Source organism: Schistosoma mansoni, assembly GCF_000237925.1.
Source record: "Schistosoma mansoni, WGS project CABG00000000 data, supercontig 0080, strain Puerto Rico, whole genome shotgun sequence".
In the NCBI taxonomy this organism is placed as follows: domain Eukaryota; kingdom Metazoa; phylum Platyhelminthes; class Trematoda; order Strigeidida; family Schistosomatidae; genus Schistosoma; species Schistosoma mansoni.
In genome coordinates this window covers 564,315-587,296 of record NW_017386030.1, presented here as the reverse complement: position 1 = coordinate 587,296, position 22,982 = coordinate 564,315, and the positions used below count along the sequence as shown (strand labels likewise).

At 36.1% G+C, this 22,982-nt stretch overlaps 2 protein-coding genes across 2 annotated transcripts in view; both read right to left on the bottom strand.

The window, feature by feature from the left end:
- Smp_133370 (hypothetical protein) overlaps positions 1–12,873 on the bottom strand; it is a gene marked incomplete at its 5' end in the record, with an annotated part of 49,814 nt that extends 36,941 nt beyond the window's left edge. The window contains 5 exons of the mRNA XM_018790501.1: positions 573–638; positions 3,347–3,446; positions 5,341–5,473; positions 7,976–8,117; positions 12,853–12,873. Of these exons, the coding sequence (XP_018646231.1) occupies positions 573–638; positions 3,347–3,446; positions 5,341–5,473; positions 7,976–8,117; positions 12,853–12,873 (462 nt within the window). The remainder of the gene's footprint in view (positions 1–572; positions 639–3,346; positions 3,447–5,340; positions 5,474–7,975; positions 8,118–12,852) is intronic.
- A 2,523-nt stretch (positions 12,874–15,396) lies between these two features.
- Smp_133360 (hypothetical protein) lies at positions 15,397–16,414 on the bottom strand (the record flags this gene model as incomplete). The annotated part of the gene is made up of 2 exons (XM_018790500.1): positions 15,397–15,600; positions 16,412–16,414. 2 exons carry the CDS (start codon positions 16,412–16,414, stop codon positions 15,397–15,399), a joined length of 207 nt encoding a protein of 68 aa, XP_018646230.1.
- Between the last annotated feature and the right edge of the window lie 6,568 nt (positions 16,415–22,982).

The window sequence follows — 22,982 nt, the reverse complement described above, 5'->3', positions numbered from 1 at the left end:
AACAATAGATGGAACTCAAAACAACTGTCAACTAACCTCAAAGTGCGGATCTTCAAGACAGTCCTACTATATGGAGCTAAAACGTGGAGAACTCATCAAGAAGGTACAAGTATTTATAAACAGTTGTCTACGCAAAATACTCAACATTCACTGACCGGATACTATCAGCAACAGCGTTTTATGGGAGAGAACAAACCAGCAGGAAATTAGGAAAAGACGTTGGAAGTAGACCAGACATACACTAAAGAAATCACCAAACTGCATCACGAGGCAAGCCTTAACATGGAATCCGGAAGGGAAGCGGAAAAGAGGCAGGCCAAAGAACACATTACGCCGGGAAATAGAAGCAGATATGAAAAGGATGAATGTTAATTGGAAAGAACTGGAAATAATTGCAGAGGATGGGGTTGGATGGAGAATACTGGAGTGTGGCTTATGTTCCTCGACGAGGGGTAACAGGCGTAAGTAAGCAAGCAAGTAATCTTTTTTCAAGTGAATAGACGTCATAGAAACTAACGAGATGTTATAAAAGAAAAAGAGAAAAATTTAATAAAATATTATTTAGAACATACGCGATCTCCAGAGAATCCAACAAATTCCAATAATTTTAAGACACTTCTAGGAAGCATAGAGATCATCTATAAAAATAGGATAATAAAAAAAGGTTATATAAATTTGACTTATATTTTACTTTGCAATTAAATTAATAAACAATTCTTGTGTCGGAAATGGGTTCTGTGGAAGTTAACTAGATATAGTTCGTAGATCGGTTGAAGTTAGATATTAACACCCTTGGATACCGACCGGTTCTGTGTTCTGGAGGTTAAGCGTTCGTGGCTTCAGAGCTTGAAATCACTAACTTCTAGTCTAAGACATGTTGTTAGATGCGGACTACTATGTTGGAGTCCGCGTGACTATCGTAACTATTGGTTGGAGACTCTAGGTAACATGGCTCAGAAACGATCACAAATTAACTACTTCTATGAATTCGGTGTTCATCTTGTTGTGCTAACGAAGTATGGCAACTTGAACCGATGCATATGTGTGTCTGATCCTACGTTATAGCTGAATGACTGACTAAGCGTTCGTGTGTGACAGTGATAGGTTCTAGATTCGTATCGCGTAGGGTGGGATTGTGAACGTACACTGCTGTGAAGTCTCATGATAGGATAAAACGACTGTCGAATGCTTCCACGTTTTCCATGATGGTCTAGTTTCAATTGAGTTATTAAATCAACTATTAAACAACTTTTCGTTGACAAAATTTTATAAACAATGTTATCCTAACAATGGGATTTGTGATTAGATCGTAACTGTTCGTTCCTGTGGTCTTTTAAATTTGAGCAAAATAGTTAACTAAATGAATTCTAGTGTTCAGTGTCAGTTTTGGGAACTAGCTAAGAAGTATTGTTAGTGTATACCATTGTGATGATGATGATAATGCTGCTGCTGCTGATGATGACGATGACGAAACAAGTGACTGGTAAAATACTTGAATAACTACTTATGATTTCTGTAGACAACTATGATCAATTGGTGCACTACTATATGATGTATTCTTATTCTAAAACAATATCATCATATGTGTTTACAGTTTAGCTCTTGTTCCTGTACATTATAAATGAAGCAAAAGTAGAATACAAGTGAAGTAGACCAATTTATTGTTTAATGCACATCTTCTATCAGTTGCCTCTTATAAACTTCATCATACCTTCATTTCTAATGTAATTACATTTACTCTCTATTTACATTTCTGTTCTCTTCAGTACTACTAGAAAATGTTTTAGACAAATCTGTTGACTTATATCATATATACTACATTCTATGGCATTATAGATTCTACTAATAAGATTAGATGATTATTTCCCAACCGTTGCTGCTACCTTGAAGTGGTGGTCGGGTTTGCCTATCGTGATGACCCGACCGAGCTATATTGGCTGGAACATATGTTCCTGTAGGTTTTAACATGCCAGGTAGGTCGATTGCGAAACGGTTAGACTAAAAGCAGCAACTTAAGGTTCGAAGGCGAAGTCGTACTGCTGACTGTAAAGGGGTGTGATAGCGGTAAGGTGTTTCCTTCAGACAACCAGCATGACAGCGATGCTGCCTTCTCACAAGGAGGGGTGGGGTTAGAAAAGGTCGACCCTAAAAATGCACACCATGCCTTATCCCATGGATATACGTCTCCGGAGGTAAGGTCTCAACAAGTATGGAGCTAACACAAAAACCTCGCGTATGACCGACCTCAAGCAGTTGTCCCTTGGGCACTGCGGTCACGCTCTCAGGTCATTAAGACCACTTATAACCCAATTTCCTTTTCAGGTAACTCTATAAAAACCCTTCCATGGTGTGGGCAACTGGGAAGTGATAACTGCCATCATACCTCTAACAGAACTCAAGACTGACTGACAGATATAAATTACAGTCATTTGGTAAAATGTAAAAATCATACATTCAATCCCTTATTTGTGAAATGTTCATTAATTGTCTCAGACCTCATTGTTTCTTCATTTCCGTATCCATTACTTTTTGTTCTATTCTTTTCTATTCAATCTTCTCAATCTTCTTCTACTAGGTTCTTCATTTTCGATTGGTGTTACATACTACTCATATCAATCGACATAAGTAGCATATGTTACAATAGTGAGACTTAATAATCACTAAGCATATCATCTTGTGCTTCAAGCTGAAACAATGATTATATTATATAATAATTCATCATACTACTTATTTGTCCATGTTTACATAGATTCCATATAAAGTGAATGTTTCAACGACTAAGCCGTTCGACTAATTTCAATGTCTGCCAAGTTAATAAGTTATGTTTATTTATTTATTTCAACAAATAAATATTGGTACAAAGAGGCACCAGATATATATGCACCGCGCAAATTTTATTTGATTTGTGTGAGGGCCATGATACTGCCCAGGTGCCCAAACTGAAGCAAATGGTTTTCACACAGGGCCACACCCGGAGCCTTTGACGTAAAGATCTGATCCACAAGGTAGTGGAGCATCGTGAGGAGATGCAGTCCCATGGTAGCCGGCGATCAACGACTGATTCATACGCCATTTATTCCCTCACGATACTGGAGCCCATGTGAACTATTGGTTTGGAATGGGGGTTTTCCAACTCCACTAGGTGAACTTTCCGTGTCCACCAACCCGGTTAAAGCGCCTTGCATTCGCTTTTCGTCCTCTCAATTTCGTAAGCATCAGTAATGTCACGAGAAGACAGTGAGTAGGACTTCCCTGACAGAGGCTATATACGCGTGGCCATGACTTATGTATCATCATCATAGGTTCTGAATATCAGTAGCAGATAAAAATTTAAAAAATAACTTACTAAATTAAAAGCTCCAACACCTAAATGTACACCACTTTCAAAAGCTGATTTACTAATTTCATTTTGCCAATTTCGATATTTCAATATTCTCCAACATATACTGTAGTAGTCAATAAATAAAATAATATGACATTTGTTAATAGTTTGATTCATGGGGTTAGGTGAAATCAATTGAATTTGTGACTAATGATAAACCCTTAGATGTTTAACAGTTCCAAGTAGTTGTGAAAACGACAAGATTTCATTGTTGGTCACATTTATAGACTAAGTTATCCAGACGACTAACTGTAACGACATAATATCCCAACATTTTGCACATGATGTTGAGTCTTTAGACTGGTGACCACGGCTTAACTTGACCGATATAACAAGGTCAATACTTAAGGTTTAGATGGTTATAACAGTGTTTACTACTCAGTGACAGACCAATCTTGAATACGCCAGTCATAAAGAAGATAAAGCTCTAATTATACAACCTGAAGACCAATCTAGATAATCAAACAGGATTCAACGGCTGTTTAACAACAAAGCCTAATGCACCGACGAGAAGTTCAGGCAAGACTATAATTTATGGACGAGCCGATCAGAAGCGTTTGAGGGATTTTAAGATCACGGCGCCGATTTCAGTACCTGGTGCTCATATACGAGCGGTTCACAGAGAATTATAGAGAAGACTTGACAATTAAGCGGCTACAACAAATGAAACTATTAAGAAGTTCCTGCATTTGTAATTACGAGTAATTAATGACTTGTAGACCTTAAGCAGACTACATTCATGTTATCCTTCGATGTAATATATGTTGAAGGAAGACGTCTCCTAGGATAGGAACCTTTATCGCTCGATCCAGATTGAGACTACGGCATAATATAATGATTGCAGCGGACTGTATAACAAAAGCACCAGTAACATTGGCTGCAATAATTGCAGATGTTACTGAAGCTTCAGCTGTTCAATGGTATGAGTATTGTAGGGACATATTCATAATAAAAATGATAAACTTATACGACCGGAGTACACACAAACAATAATGAAGCTATGTGGTCGACGCTGAGATAGTTTTTGTGACCATATCATGGTTACAGAGACCAACTATTATGGAGCGACATGGAGGAGTTCCTTTACCTTATGCATTACGATTTCGGAAACTTTGAACCACTTTCTAACCTTGACAAGTTTTTGAACCAAATAAAAGACGTGTATCCACTTTAATTCTTTGGTTCTCCTGTATAATAACTGTCTTCTAATTGGCTAGTACTTCACAAGGTCATTTAAGATTCGTTCAAAGGTCGTCCATAAATTATAGTCTCTCCGGATAGATCAAGAATGAGTAAGGGACTTTTTTAGATAGGTCAAATCCACAATATATGAACAAACTCATTCATAAATACAGATATATTTCCTACAAGATGAATTAAACTAAATCTCAATCAACAGTGTCTATGTCCCTCAGATAATGAAGTCGAGTTTTCACAAATACCATGCACTCATCAATATCTCTCAATTCATATTTAGCCTTAAACAGACTTGACCAGCCTATTGAACACTCATTTCTTACACTGAGTAACTGATCTTGGATTAGTCCTAACCTTTAGTCCCAAATGAATCCTACTGATTGGATAGGTGGATAGAAACAACGTGAATTATTTGTGAATATCATAACTATGGAAATACTTTACAGGCATTCTAGCTTAACCTAAATTTCCTGTTAGTTAATACACTTTAGTAAGATTTAAGTGATTGATGACTCTTGTGGGATTTGGATCATCATTGCTCACCTTCATAACTAGATTTGACTGCTAAATTATCCAAGTCATGATACATCTTACTGAAGTGATTTAATTCATCAGAAACCGAAGTAAATCACTTACTGACAATGATCTTTCATTAACTCTATACACAATAATGCTGATGGGCTGCCTATGCTCCTCCACGAGGGGTAACAGGCGTAAGTAAGTAAGTAAGTGATACACAATAAAACAGTTCAATAACTAACCGATAACATTTATAACATTGTCTTATCTTTAATGAACATTTGATAAGACTTGTTAATTTTTCATCTTGTAACATTGAAAGAAATGCTAATTGAAGTAAACCTTCTGCATAACAAAGTTCAGCATGAGCCTGTTCTAGAAAATTGGAAGAAAAAAATAACAATGTGATGAGACTATAATTTATGGATGACCTTTGAATGATGTTGAACTAATCTTCAGATTGTTCACCTAGTAACTAGGATCAAATGAGAGTTACAAATCAATATGAGGAATTACGATTATGAGAAGGAGTTTTGTGGATATTATAGTTATTTTAGTAGTTGAATTCATGAGTCAATTGAAGCTAGACAACCATGGATAACCTGGAAGCACTGAACGTCCGTTTCGTCCTGTTATGGGACTCCTCAGTAGTGCGTATCCACGATCCTGCACTCGCGAGATTCGATTATGATCAAGTCCTCACTAGTGACTGGCTCCATGAGGTATTTCCTGGAGTCCTAGCGATAACCAGTAGAGTTCAACCAGGTCTGTTGGGAGATATCAACTCACTGATGACATTGTTGAATGGTTGCTCAATTTCGTAGATTGATTGAAGTTAGACATTAACACCGTTGGATGCCGACCGAATCAGTGGTCTATCGGTTAAGTGCTCTGGCGCGAGACTGGTAGGTCCTGGGTTTGAATCTCGCTCGCGAGGCGGGATCGTGGATGCGCACTGCTGAGGAGTCCCATAATAGGACGAAACGGCCGTACAGTGTTTGCAGGTTTCCCATGGCGGTCTAGAATGAATTGACTCACGATCTCAACTCTATAAAAATTACAATTACGATTTACAGTTGATGATAAAGGTTAAGAATTAGATTAAGGGTTTTCATCACGAACTGAAATCAGCTATCATGTCAAAATGGTATTTTGCTAAATGGATGAATGAATTTGGCATCGAAATCCGAGACCTGTTATCCTAAATCTGATTGGTTTCGTCCATAAATTGTAGTCTCGTCAGTGAAAACATTTTCATAATAACCTAATTATTTGCTGAGACCCTGAAATTAAACTAAATAACATACTCACTAAGGTAAATGGATGCAAAACATGGTGTTTACATCATTATCAGCAAGGATTTAAATCATCTCTTTGTTAATATTCAATTCTGAATTTTGACCAATCTTCGCTGGCGTATGTGTATCCTGTATGAATTACACAGACATATCTATTTTGTTAAGAGGTTGTCTTTTGGGGAACAGATAGATTACAAGCTAAGGATGGAATTTAGAGTGAGTATTTCATCTTGTTTAAAACTTATCAGTTGAATGAATCTACTTTTCAGTTATAATATTACTCAAATGTATTACCTTCCATTTCAAACAATACAATGAGTTTTATGGTATCGTATATTTACCATGTCATGTTGGTTACTTTCATTTTTACATGATCATAATTTACCACATACCTCTTTCATCATTTATAAATTGATATTTCTAGATTTAATGATAAAAATTGTATCCAATATACACCATTATATACATGTTATTCAGTTCAAATAAGTTATTACATTTATCCATAATCGTCATTTGACCATGCTATCCTAAATTCGATACCTGTTAGAATCATTTATGTGCATTATTGAGAAATACTACATGTCATCATCTGGGGGAAAACAAGGGATACAATGGACAGCTAGAATGCAGATTGACGATTTAGAGTTTTCAGATGTTCTGGTTCTTCTATCATACACGCAACAACAAATGCAAAAGAAGACGACCAGTGTAGCAGTAGCCTCAGCGCCAGTAAATCTCAACATAAACAAAGGGAAAAGCAAGACTCTCCGATACAATACAACATTCACCAATCGAATTACACTTGAAGGAGAAGCTTTGAAGGATGTGGAAACCTTTACATATCTGAGCAGCATCATTGATGAACATGGTGGATCTGATGCAGATGTGAAGACGCGGATCGTCAAAACAAGAGCAACATATTTAAAACTGAAGAACATCTAGAACTCAAAACGGTTATCAACGAACACCAAAGTCAGGATTTTCAATACAAATGTCAAGACAGTTCTACTGTATGGGGCGGAGACATGGAGAACTACGAAGGTCGTCATCCAGAAGATACAGGTGCTTATTAACAGTTGTCTACACAAGATACTTCAGATCCGTTGACCAGACACTATCAGCAACATTCTATTGTGAAAGAGAATAAGCCAAATTCGAGCAGAGCAGGAAATCAGGAAGAAATGCTGGAAGTGGATAGGACACACATTGAGGAAGTCACCCAAATGCGTCACAAAACAAGCCCTCAGGGCCAAATGAAAAGAGGAAGACCAAAGAACACATTACACCGAGAAATGGAGACAGACATGAGAAGAATGAACAACAACTGGATAGAACTAGGAAGGAAGTCCCATAACAGAATGGGTTGGAGAATGTTGGCTGGCAGCTCCATTGGGGGGAAGGGGTAACAGGCGTAGGCAAGTAAGTAAGTAACTACACATTTATATGAAACATGTATCCATTAATCTTTAGTTTTTAATAATTTTAGCTAAAACTGAAGTAAATACCAAAAACATGTTTATCAAAATTATTGATTAGTTACTATAAATAATAAAATATGAAGTCATATGAAGTTACTTACCATCAGTATATAAACCATAAATGGTATTACGACTTTTTTCTGTTTGTTTAATAAATGTTTCACTAATAGCTGCTTTTCGTCGTTTAGCTTGACATGCTTTAAGTGTTGTTTTTAATTGTTCTTTAGCAGATTCAAGATTTTCCTAGAAGAAGAAATATAGATATATATTTAACAGTTATTATTTTAATAGTTGAGATCATGAATTAATTGAAGATAGACCACCAGGGAAAATCTGGAAGTACTGCACGGCCGTTTCATTCTATCATGGGACTCCTAAGCAGTGCGCATCCACGGTCCCGCGCTCTCGAGATTCGAACCCAGGACCTACCAGTCTCGAGCCAGAGCCCTTAACCTCTAGACCACTGAGCCGGCATCCAATAGTGTTAATGTCTAACTTCAACCAATCCACGATTTTGTGCGACCGTTCACCAATTGTCTTCAGCGAGTTGATATCTCTACATCAGGCTTGGCAGAACTCCACTGGTCACTGCTTCCCAATAGAACTCAAGGAAACATCCCTTAAAGTCAGTCACTAGTGAGCATATGATTATAGATAAGAAGGGGTTTTGTGGAGATTTCAGTATTTTCATAGTTGAAATCATCAGTCCAGTACCTTTCAGTGTTTCCAGGTTATCCGTGGTGGTCTAACTTCAATTGATTCATGATCTCAATCAATAAAATTAGCATAATACACACAAAAACCCTTTCTGAAATTATTATTTTGACGAAAAAGGTTGGTAAAAAGGTCAATTTGATTTGTAGATGATATTTATTATAGACTGAACTCCTTTTTGAGTACAATTGACAGTTATATACTGTTGAATGGTTGTCTTGTTTTTAGCAGTGTGTGTATCTACGACCTACCAAGTGAACAAACTCAGAACCACCCTGTTATCTCGATATACTTTGTACCATTAAACTATTTAGTTGAAATTCAAAGGTAAAAATTGCCAACTTTAATCATTGTCGACAACTGTTTGGCTCCTGATATGGTTCAACTACATTCACCGATACTCAATTACTTTTAGATGAGCCCCATCAGTCCTGGTCGATCGAGTTGAGACATGCGAGAAGTAAACTAGATTGTTGCCATGCTAAATCACCAAGTGATTTGTTTTTGGAAATGATAAATATAAAGTGAAATACCCATATGTTTTATGGTATATAATTGAGACACATGCACTATGTTGATATACAAACAAAAAAGTTACATCTATCCAGAAATGGCACCACTAAATCCAACTTTCTTTTAGTTTTCATGTTAGAATCTTAATATCTGAACTCGCTGACAATGGAATCACATCATTAATACATTGAAAGAACAAAAGTTGTATTCATCTTGTCTAACAGTTATCCTTATTGGATATTGGCTAGCAGTGGAATCCATTTTGACACGCGTTTCATCCTATTTGGGGCTCGTCAGCTGGATATACCTGCATCTCAGAGTTGATGCTCATTCTCAGACTCAAATCCAGTACATTTCGCTTCTAACGCCATCGCGTCATCCACTTAGCTACTGAGTCCACCTTTGCTTATAATGCTTGTGAATAAAGACTATATCAAGGCAATACGCACAGTATGCACATATACCAATTAGAGACTGACCAGTTGCAGTCCTAACACATCGATGGGAAGATTCAAACAAATAATACTATATGAATTTAGTTATCCTTATTATTATTGTCTAATATCGTAGTGAACAGAACACTGGTGGGAGCAATCGAATGTATTTAAGCACGAATTACAAACTATCTCACTAAATTGTAATAACCATACAGCAAACAGTTAATTTGCAAAATAACAGTCAATGGTCTCAATCTTCACTGTTCCTTCTCTAAATATCAACCCATCTTCTCTAATTTCATTGCTTATGTATTTTCCTACCAATCGTTCTTCATTTTAGTTCTTTCCTTATCGTTCTTCTGCCAAAATACATTCTATGTCTGACCGTTACCATATACTACTCATGAGGATATAAGTAGTCCACACCACAATATGACTAAGGTCAAACTACTAAGCATTTTTTTGAGTTCATTCCACGTTTTACAATGAATTTCTTAATCTTTTTTTTCCAATTAACTATCCCAGAATGAACATCAACTCTGAGATTCAGATACATCCAGCTGACGAGTTCCAAATGGGACGAAACACGCATCCTAAATTCCACTGCTCACCACTATTCATCTTTGCTTATATAACTCAATACTATTATCTAAACATCGAATTAAATCAGAAGGGGTTTTGTGGAGATTTCAGTATTTTCATAGTTGAAATCATGAGGTCCTGGGTTCGAACCTCGCGAGGCAGGATCGTGGATGCGCACTGCTACTGAGGAATCCCATAATAGGACGAAACGGCTGTCAAGCGGTGCTTCCAGGCTTCTCATGGTGATCTAGCTTCAATTGACTCATGATTTCAACTATGAAAAAGGATTCAATATATCTAACAAATCCACTGATTGTTTTGTTATAGATCGTTCATTTCCAATTGTATACTAAAAGATAGTTTATTCAACAGAAAACATTTAATTAAACTATCATATTACTAATACATACTATACTGACTAACTCTATCAATAAAACAGTTAATTATTTGATTATGAAATCAGTAACTAATAATAATTGATCCATTCTATTGTTAACCAATATGTATGTGTATAGGATTTTTAGTAACTGTCATATGATCTTAATTGGTCAATGATTCTTTGATTGTTACTATATATATATATATATATATATATATATATATATATATATATATATATATATATATATAGATTAATATACCAATCATTCCGGCATTTATTCTGTCAGTAAACATGAGTTACTTTCTCTGTATCCAATAGTTTTTTTTACTATTAACCACTGTATTTGTGATCGATCTTTATTGCTTTATATTGACTGTTAAGCGGATTACTTTGATAATTTCTAGTTTTCAGGCATAACCCTACCATACATAAAAGGTATATCGGAAACGACAACGAGGCAGTTGAAAAACTTCGGAATAGGTATTGCCTACATACCAACAAAATCTCTCCACTCAATCTTATACAAACCAAAAGATGAAATGACAAAAGAAGACAAACTAAACGTCATCTAAAAAATAAATTGTACTAACTGCGACAAACACTACATCAGACAAAGTGGACGCCCCCTTCACATCTTCTCCGGCATAAACATCAACTAGCAGTCAAACGCCACGACATGTCTTCAATCATATCATTACTTTGATAATATAATATAGACTATGATCATAGGTTTTAAGGAATATGAAGTAAGCAGTCATTGAATGAATCTAGGTGGCACGTTTGATCCTTAGTGAAAGGTTTCAGGTGAATGTACCTTAATGAAGCATTTAGACATAACATCATGAGAATATGGATATATATTATGGATGAAAACAACCGATTTATGTTTCTCATATTCAATGTACTATGATACTACTTAGCTAACATTCATGTTTAGATTTCAGCTGACCATGTTGTAGTACAAGTGGGCTGTTGTTCATAGATTTACTTCCATTCATTGCTGTGCCTCCAAATGCCCTGGTACGGCCGAGAGTGGGTAGAGTCTGTTCTCCCTCTCGAAATGCTCTCACATGGCCACAAGTATATAGCCTCTACCAGGGAAGTTATACTCACTGCCTTCTCGTGGCACCGGTGTTGTCTACGAAATTGAGACGGTGAAAAGTGAATGTCCTGCGCTTTAACCGAGTTGGTGGATATGAACCATCCACCTAGGGGAGTTGGAAAACCCCCATTCCAAACCAATGGTGCACATGCGCTCCAGTATCCTGAGGGAACAAATGGCGTATGAATCAATCGTTGGTCATCGGTTACCATGGGACTGCATCTCCTCATGATGCTCCACTACCTTGTGGATCAGATCTTTACGTCAAAGGCTCCGGGTGTGGCCCTGTGTGAAAACCATTTGCTTCAGTTTGGGCACCTGGGCAGTATCATGGCCCTCACACAAATCAAATAAAATTTGCGCGGTGCATATATATCTGGTGCCTCTTTGTACCAATATTCATGTGTTTAAATAAATAAATAAATATGAAGTTAATTTCTGTAGTTAAATAAAGATGGATTTGTATTTTTCTCACGTACAGACATCAACTGAAAGACCACTGAACATCAGTTTCCTACTCGTTTGTAAATTCTCAGTGGAGCATACACAAGAGATTTCTGGAGAATATAACAATTTTGAACACCTGTCTCATCATATGGCACTGCACATCTCTAGACTCAATCAATTTAATATATAACACAATAAGTTTTTAAACAATACTGATGAGTCGACCATTGAGCTCTGAATCAGTAGGTTAAAAGCGACGTATCTACCATGATAATGGAACTATCTGGTTCTATACTACTTGTTGTGATCTTCATTGTACACTCTTGATGTAGTATAAATGATTGGTTTAAATACTCGTGGAGTAAAAAAAGAAATATATAACTGTTTTTTCCAGTGTGTGACTCTTAATGGGAACCCCCTAGAGACATGAGAAGCTTTCCATTAAGCCATTTATTTCAATGAATCCAATCCAGATCATAATATTTCATCATGATATCCTATGAGTTTTTACAAATGTTAAGCCATGTATTACAAGTATGTATCTACATTTAAAAATCCAAGCACATAACGGTGATACAAACTTCAGCAATTCACAGCAGTGTAATACGTCCGGGAAAGATGATCCCTGTGGACAACAATTTTTACATATTCTCATATGTGACCTCATCATGATGAGTTATAATCAACGGATGTTTCTGATGGATTGCATCGAAAGTTATGTCATCTGTTGTTTGTATTTGTCCTCTGTTCACATCAAACATGATAATACAGTAAATCTCAGTTTATAATAAAAAAACCAACATTCTTCAGAGTTGTATTCATAGACAGCTAGAGCATCAGTTACCCCGTACAAGTTGTCTTCAGAACACCTTAAATGAAATCTACGACTATGGAATTCGCTAGCGTAAACAGCAGCCAATTACCAGGTTCGTTTGTCAGTGAAGTAAACTAGAGAAATACTAAAGATCAGAAAGCACTGGACTGCTGTTTCATCTTGGCTTGAATCTCTCTTTAATAATAAACGATTTATGTGTGATAGTTGTATCAATAACATTGTTTAAGTTTTACTAAAATGTACCTTAACTCGAACCAAAACATTTTTATCCAACTGTAGTCCTTCTCATATCATTTATTGATAGTTCACATTGCTAACTTATCTTACTTAGACAAACATTAAGGAGTAACAAAGGTTGGGTAACTATTTTAGACTAGTATGATGCTTCTCAGTAGTAAGCATTCACAACCCTGCCAGACAACAAACTCAGGAATCCCATGAGTTGCACAGGGAGGTCAACCTTCACACTGTCAAGCCGAAGTCTGTTAGTTGACATTTGCAACTTAAATCCGCTTGCGATATTGCCGAATGACCTATCGATCACACTGTTAGGAAACTGCCTTCTTCACAACAAGGTCGATATCCACTGGTCTCCGCTCTTGGAGATGATTTAGGGAGTTACCTACGGGAATTAGTTACAAGTGAGCACATGACTACTATTAATGTATAGGATTTGCATCAATTGTTGTGGCTAACAATTACATCATGAATTAACCTTAGTTAGACAAACACTGGCAACTAGGATGGGTTTGACAACTTTATCCTTATAGTAGGAGACTCCTTAGAAAAGCGAATTCACAACCGTTCCTGAGGACGAATTCAGGGCTTTACTTGTTATTCAAATAATCAGTTGAAACCGATATATAAGGCATAATAATGACAATCATGGAAATCTGTTTAGTTAACAGGACACTTAAGACTTAACATTAAGAAATTGTTCTAAAATGGTCAACATTCAAAAACTTGATTAATGTCAATTGACAGATGATTGATTATGATAATATAGATCCATATTAGAATTGTACATGAACTAATGATGATTGACAAAGTTCTAATGAGCAATTTCTATTGATGTGGTCAGTTTGGTTGATATATAAACTCAATATGTTTGAAATACAACGATTCATACCACAGAGGCTATTATTGTTGTTCTGGATTTAACTGGATGGACTAGGCAGAAGCAGGACCGATAAGTACTCTAGACTGCTCGTACGGTTTTCGTATGTCACTGTTCCAATCGATAATTCGCTGCTCTCTAATTGGCGGTCATATTACATCATACATTAACATGGCATCCACTTGGCCACAAGTTATAACAATGATCTTGTGTTTCACTTCAACTGATATCAACGGCGAGACTATAATTTATGGACGAGCCAATCAGGAGCGTTTGAGGAATTTCAAGATCACGGCGCCGATTTCAGTATCTGGTGCTCATATACGATCGGTTCACAGAGAATTATAAAGAAGACTTGACAATAAGGCGCCTACAACAAATGAGACTACTAAGCAGTTCCTGTATTTGTAATTGCGGGTATTAAATGACTTGTAGACCTTGTGCAGACTATCTTTATGTTATCCTTCGATGTAATATATGTTGAAGGAAGACGTTTGCTAGGATTGGAACCTTTATCGCTCGATCCAGATTAAGACTACGGCATAATATAATGATTGCAGCGGACTGTTCAATAAAAGCACCAGTAAGATTGGCTGAAATATTTCCAGATGTTACAGAAGCTTCAGCTGTTCAATGGTATGAATATTGTAGGGACATATCCATAATAAAAATGATAAACTTATACAACCGGAGTACACACAAACAATAATGAAGCTATGTGGTCGACGCTGAGATAGTTTTTGTGACCTTATCATGGTTCCAGAGATCAACTATTATGAAGCGACTTGGAGGAGTTCCTTTACCTTATGCATTACGATTTCGGAAACTTTGAACCTCTTTCTAACCTTGACAAGTTTTTGAACCAAATAAAAGACGTGTATCCACTTTAATTATTTGGTTTTGTATAATATATTTTTACTTTATGCTGACTGTTTACTGATTAAATAACATTTCTCAAGTTCACTTAAGATTCGTTCAAAGGTCGTTCATAAATTATTGTCTCGCCATATCAACATCGATATGAATGCCACCCTTCAAGTGTTTATTCACAAAACATGGGTTTAAATTAGTTGATAAACAATACAACAAAAAGGGGTTTTGTGTATATTATAGTTATTTAATAGTTGAATTCATATGTCAATTAAAGCCAGACCATCATGGAAATCCTGGAAGCATTGGATGGCCATTTAGTCCTAATGTAAGACTCCTCAGCAACTTTGATATTATACAACACATCATGAAAACATTTCACAACTTACCTGTTCTATGGTAGCCATTCCTTGAATGAATAATATTGTAGAATTTGATAATTCCTGATACATACCACTATGTGTACTTGAGAAGAGAGAGACAGGGAGAGAGAGGAATTTAGTAAAAAAAAATAAGGTTCCGATTACTTCATGTGCAAACGATTTTTTGCTTCCTCAAATCGATTATTTAAAAATAAATCAATCGTGGTTTTAGCTTCAGCAATTCCTTCCAATAATTTTTCACATGTATCATCATTCACATTGTTGTTGTTGGTGTTATTATTATTCATATCTGAATTGTCAATATTGCCAGATTTTGACTGATTTTCATACCACTGTCCAAGATACTGAAATATCAATAAAGATAAAGCTAATTTAACAAACAAGAATAACATTCTTATTTATGGTAAGCAAAGATGGATAGTGGTTAGCAGTGAAATCCAGATTGACGCACGTTCCATTCTATTTTGGACTCGTCAGCTGAATGTACCTGCATCTCAGAGTTCATGTTTACTCTGAGACTCGAACCCAATAACTTTCGCTTCAAACGTCATTGAGTTATCCACTCGGCCACTGAGTCCTGATAGCCACTTGCTCGTGCAATGGTGTAAAGTTTTAATTCACTTAGTATTGTTTGTTTGAATCTTCCCATTGATGTGTTACCAAAGCAGTTCACTCTGTGGACTAATCCTAATCCTGACACTAGACTTAACTGAAGCAAATATTAATTTCAAAAGATTGTTAGATTGACCCAAGTATTTATTGTGATTGCTGTTTAAAAGATTGTGTAGAGATCAGTTCTATTTCAATGGTGTCTTTCATCATAGAACTAAATTAACTGATTTTAGTCTATGGCAAAATAGATAAAGTTGATTAGTCACCGAGTAGTGACCGTTGTCATGTTTGTCTATTTATTAGTGCTGATAGAGTTCCGTGTATCGAGATGTAATACGGCCACTAACTGAAATCATTCGACATAATGTAAATTATATTGAGATCCAAGGCGGTGGTTGAAGGAAGCCAACATGAAACCTTACTTGACCTAGGTCTAGTGCTAGTTCAAACTCATTAGCAAGGCATACCTGTGATTTTGGGAGGACTGATGCTTCTTGTGGGACTTGAATATGCATCACTGAGTTTCATAGCATGATATATTACCATTTAGATATTCTATTCAAGGATAAAATCTTTTAGAACCAAGATATTTATTATTAATAGATCGATGAACACTAATCATTGTCAAGTTCGTTTAATCATATAATGCTAATCTAATTCTATCGATATTTTGAACTGGTAGTTTATTCACAGAGTCAAAAGATTAGTGATTGGACATGGCTAACCGATTATCACTACAGACTTTTAAACAGACGATTTAGATAAAGAGAAATTAAATAAACTTGTACTTCAGAAATGAGTGACAAATAAATTAAGGATATTTTGTAATGAATACTTTTCCATAAGTCAATACTGATGGCTAAACACATGGCAACCATTGCCCCTAAATGCTCTGGTATGGCCGAGAGTGGGGAGAATCCGCTCTCACTCTCCAAATGCTCTCACATGGCCACGCGTTTATAGTCTCTTTCAGGGAAGTACTACCCACTGCCTTCTCGTGGCATTAGTGTTATTTACGAAATTGAGAGGACGAAAATCGAATGTTCGGCGCTTTAACCAGGTTGGTGGACACGGAAAGTTCATCTAGGGGAGTCGGAAAACCCTGATTCCAAACCAATGGTGCACATGGTCTGACTCCAGGATCCTGAGGGGACAAATGGCTTATGAACCAATCGTTGGTCACCGTCTACCATGAGACCGCATCTCTTCACGATTCTCCACTGCCTTGTGGATCAGACCTTCACGTCAAAGACTCTAGGTGTGGCCCCCTAAGGAGACCACCTGCGTCAGTTTGGACATCTGGGCAGTATCACAGCCCTCACACAAATCAAATTAGATTTGTGTGGCGCATATATATCTGGTGCCCCTTTGTACCAATATTTATGTGTTCAAATAAATAAACGGCGATCATTACTATATGTTTCTTAACAATACTAACTGTGACGACGAACAATATAATTATAATTCTCTGTAAGGAACAATGAATTGTCACATCATAAACTGACAAAAATTAAACAACGACAACAACTAATGATGGTTCGATATATCTAACTGATTGAATTCAATAATCTAAACCATTAGATACAAATTCAATAATCTTAATGGTTAAGTGATAATCTTCTGAATATCTTAATTCATAGTTGAAATCATGAGTCAATTGAAGATAGACCACCATGGAAAACCTGAAAGCACTGCTTGACGGCCATTTCGTCCTATTATGGGACTCCTCAGAAGTCAGCATCCACGACCTCGCCTTGCGAGATTCGACCTACCAGGCTCGCGCGCGAGCACTTAACCTCTAGACCACTGAGTCGGCTGGCATCCAAAGGTGTTAATGTCTAACTTCAACCAATCCACGATTTTGATCAACCGTTCACCAATTATCTTCAGTGAGTTGATATCGTGGATGCGCACTGCTAAGGAGGAGTCTCATAATAGAACAAAACGGTCGTCCAGTGCTTCCAGGTTTTCCATGGTCGTCTAACTTCAATTGACTCATGATTTCAACTATGAAATTACTAAATTTTCCATAAAACCCTTTCTGATCTATATCTATTAATTCAGTTGTGAATCTTCATTGCTAAGATGTTTCATAGAAGGAAAACAAACCTACCATCATATACTTTCTAGTATTCAATAGTTATGATGTAATATGAAGTCATAATACAATTGGAAACCATTACATATACAATTGTATATATATAAACAATAATTATCTTGGAGAATATAATGGTAATACCTTCACCAACCCCCCCCCAACATACACACACACATACACACAACATAATCATTTAAGGTCAACTGAATGGAATATAACACTTTTTTTTTCTTTTTATTAGTATATATACTCATTATATTACTGTTATTTCTATTCATTATATTAGTTATATGATAGAAGATAATGAATGAATTGCATGTTAAAATAGAAAAAATGGAATAGATATACACAAAATTATTGATTTTGTTACCATATTTTATTGATTATTAATATAATTAATCAATAATAGAATATTATATAGTTGAAATCATGAATCCATTGAAGTTAGATTACCATTGAAAACCTGGAAGCATTGGGACGGCCGTTTTGTCATATTATGGGACCCCTCAGTAGTGCCGACTCAGTGGTTCTAAAGGTTAAGCGATCGCGCGCGAGACTGATAGGTTGTGGGTTTGAATTTCATGAGGCGAGATCGTGGATGCACACGTCTGAGGAGTCCCACATTAGGACGAAACGGCTGTCCAGTGCTTTCAGGTTTTCCATGGTGGTCTAACTTCAACTGACTCATGATTTCAACTACATATATGAATATTGATTTGTTTATTGTTTAAATGGATTTGGTTAAAGATGATGTAATCTATGAGGTAATCCATGATTATATAACTTAAAAAGAGAAATTTCATTACATTGTTTGTTCAACTCTCCGTTCTAACCTAGTGAAGATTAAATAATGAGTAACTTCTGAGAACTATTAATGAACTAATATTGTTTATGTATATTCTTATTGTATAACTATTCAGTAAATAGTAAGCACAGATGGATAGTAGCTAGCAATGGAATCTAGTTTGACGCGCGTTTCGTCCTATCCGGGACTCGTCGGCTGGATATACCTGCATCTCAGAGTTGATGTTCACTTCGGGACTCGAACCCAGTACCTTTTGCTTCAAACGTCATTGAGTTATCCACTCAGCTACTGAGTCCTGAGATGCAGGTACATCCAGCTGACAAGTCCCAAATAGGATGAAACGCGCGTCCTGAACTCTACTGCTATCCACTAGCCATATTTGCTTACAATGCTCGTGAAATAAGGCTATATCGAGGAAATACACATAGTATGCACATATACCAATTAGAGACTGACCAGTTGCAATCCTAAACATCAATGGGAAGATTTAAACAAACAATACTAAGTGAATTTATTCAGTAATCAGACTGTGGATATCTATATTCTCCTTATTATAAGCTTCATTTTGACTTATAGATTATTATTATACGATTTACTGTTCTTAACTTATATTCAGTTTATTAATTACAGTCTCCCATGATCACAATCACTTTTTGGCTTAATCTTGTATGGATATTATTTTCAATTTTATGGTTTGATGTGATCTTTATGGCTGGTGTAAATGATTCATATAATGAAAGCTGGTATTAGAGTTCTGGACTCAACAGGCAGGGCTAGGCAGGGAGAAGAAGAATCAATAATCAAGTTGGGCTGCTCATACCGATTGAACGTCATTGGTTTGGCACAGTACTAAGAATCTATAATTCGCATTTTGATTGATAAATAAATCACATGATATTAAACCGGTCTAAGAGACATTAAACTTTTGTTATTAAATAAAGTAGAAAACATATTGCATATATGACAGATTCAAAGAATATCACCTCATAAATTTGAGTTACTTTTTACTTTATGCTTTGAAGTTTGACTAATTAAATAAGTCAGAGGGGGTTTTGTGGAGAATTTAGTATTTTCATAGTTGAAATCATGGGTCAATTGAAACTAGACCATCATGGAAAACCTGGAAGCACTGGATGGCCGTTTCGTCCTATTGCGGAACTCCTCAGCAGTGCGCATCCACGATCCCGCACTCGCGAGATTCGAACCCAGAACTTACCAGTCTGAGGAGTCTCATAATAGGACGAAACGGTCGTCCAGTGCTTGCAGGTTTTCGATGGTGGTCTAGCTTCAATTGACTCATGACTTCAACTGCGAAAATATTCCAATCTTCCCATTGATTATTAAAACTGCAATAAATCATTTTCTTTCTAGCATATAGGCATTCTGTATAGTTTACTTAGATATAGTCATCATGTTTAAATAAAGAGTCTTTATTAAATTTCTGTAATTCTCAAATCACTTTAATGAAAAACATCATGATATGACCTTAATGATCAACAGAATCGATTATAATCTTCAAGTTATGAAATACAATTACAATCAGATCACATTAAGTTTTCTCAGGTAACACAGTTTATAAAAGTATTCATTCAAATAGAAATATGAACGACTGTATTTTGTTCACGGAGGCAGAATCCGACTGACACGTCCTCGTCGTGCCTCCTGGATCATGACACTTATCCCATGTACTAACGTGAGGGGTAACACGGATGGTGGAGATCGGCCTAATCAATCACTCTACTTATACCCACAAATGATTACGAATACTATAAAGAGTCATTGTATAATTATTGAGGGTTCAATAAAGTTGGAAAAAATGAGTCTGCCCAAAAAGAGCAAAAAAAACAGAATGAAAGTGTTATTTACTGATTCTGCGTAAGCAATACAAAAACAACTCTTGCGCCCCAGTAGTTATGCCATGCTTCGATGTAGCACTCTTCTCGAGAACGGCCTACTAGGCTTCACCATGTTCTTATGGAAGGGTATTTTGAGAATTCCCGGTTATGAATATTTAAGACATTTCATATCAGATCATTTAAATAAGTTTATAAATAATAAGTAAATATCTGAAATAGGAAAAGCAAGCATGAAAACATTCATATGAAAACATTAAAGATAAAGAACATCATAACTATAGTGTGTACTACTGATGTTGACAGATATAAGTAGTATGTATCATCAATTGAAAATGAAATATCTAAAGGTAGAATATTAAGAAGATTGAAGAAAAAAGGAATGATTGCTGTGGAAACGAAAGAACAATCACGTCCGAGACAATTGAACACTAATACCTTTCTATGAGGGACAATAATAAGCTAACAAATTGGATAAATACAATCATTTTTTTGTATACAATTTCGACAGGTAAGTACTATATCTTTATTTTGGAAAGTCAAATCAAAACTATAGTTTCTTCACTAAAATCTTAAAGATGTATTTCCCGGAGTTCTAGTAAGAAGCAGTGATCAGTGAGGTTCAATTAGGTCTGTTGTGAGATATCAACTCACTGAAGATGATGGTGGAAGGTTGCTCAATTTCGTGGATAGGTTGAAGTTAGACATTAACACCGTTGGATGCCGGCCAACTCAGTGGTCTAGAGGTTAGGCGCTGGCGCGCGAAACTGATAGGTCCTGGGTTCGAATCTCACGGGACGGGATCGTGGATGCGCACTACTGAGGAGTCTCACAATCGGACGAAACAGCCGTCCAGTGCTTCCAGGTTTTCCATGGTGGTCTATCTGCAATTGACTCATGATTTCAACTCTACAATTACTATGATCTCCACAAAAACCCCTTCTGATACTAAAATCTTTATGAATTCCAAATGGATTTAATTAATTGAATGATCGGAATTCCATTGTCATAAACGTTATACATGACTATATAATGTGTCATAGTCAACTTAGACTTCAGGATTAGTGAATTGGCTAGTGATGATTCAAATTCATTAAAGGATAATAAATCAAATGAATCCAATAACAGTCTCATAACAGTCTCCAGGAGTAAGGAATATATACAGTAAGAAGGATAGAAGTAATATCTTTCCTATTTACATACTATCAACATATTCCTTTACTCTACTCTACCCTTCTCTACTTCACTAATAGTCTTACTGGATAGATTATTAAATTACCGGATGTAAATAATCCTACGTCAATAGAGAATTTCAATTTATATTAACAGGCATAATAAATACAAATTTCACATGTATGCTGTAGATAATTAGATACAAGTAGAGTTTTAAAAAGTTATATGTATATCTGAATCGATTAAAGCTAGACTACCATGGAAAACCTGGAAGCATTGGATGACTGTTTCGTCCTAGTATAGGATTTTATGTGTTTATGGGTGTGTGTGTGTGTGTTATCCAGAAGGTCTTGAGTTCGAATCTCATGTGTACGATCATGAATGTGCACTATTGAGGAGTCCTATACTAGGACGAAATGACCATCGCCCCCCATCTAATAAAATTACATAAATGCACATAGTGATGATCAATTTTTTCTTATGAAAATGTTTTATACCTTTTTAAAAGGGTCATCAGAAAATATGATATCAACTATGTGAAATGTTTTCTTTCTTTTTTTAATGAAATGAATCAGAAAACCAAGATTATCGAGGGGGGGTAGAGATGAAGAATGATTAAGTCAATAATATAGTAACCATGATGATATTCTATAGTTTGAGACAATTGTGACCTATCAATTAATCAACAACAAAAAAACAAATTAGGAGTAATAGGAATGTACATTCGTTTAATTTATCATACTTGTCACTATTGCAATGTGTGTAAATTATTTAAATCATATCAAAGAGACTGGTAGGTCCTGGGTTCGAATCTCACGAGGCGGGATCGTAAATGCGCACTGCTAAGGAGTCCCAAAATAGAACGAAACGGCCGTCCAGTGCTTCCAGGTTTTCCATGGTGGTCTAGCTTCAATTGACTCATGATCTCAACTATATAAAATTTGAACTGTCATTTTCGCATCCATCCTGTATATTTACGAATGTTAATTACTGATCCTGAAGTTAATTTGCACTCGAACTTCAGAATGTTTCCTTCAAACTACCTTTAACAACTTAATATTTCAACATAGTCCATACCATTTTGGATCATACAGACAATGAAACTTGATCAGTAGAATCCGATCATCACTAAAAGATTAAATAAACACGACATTCGTCATTACTCAGACGTCAATCAACTGTAAA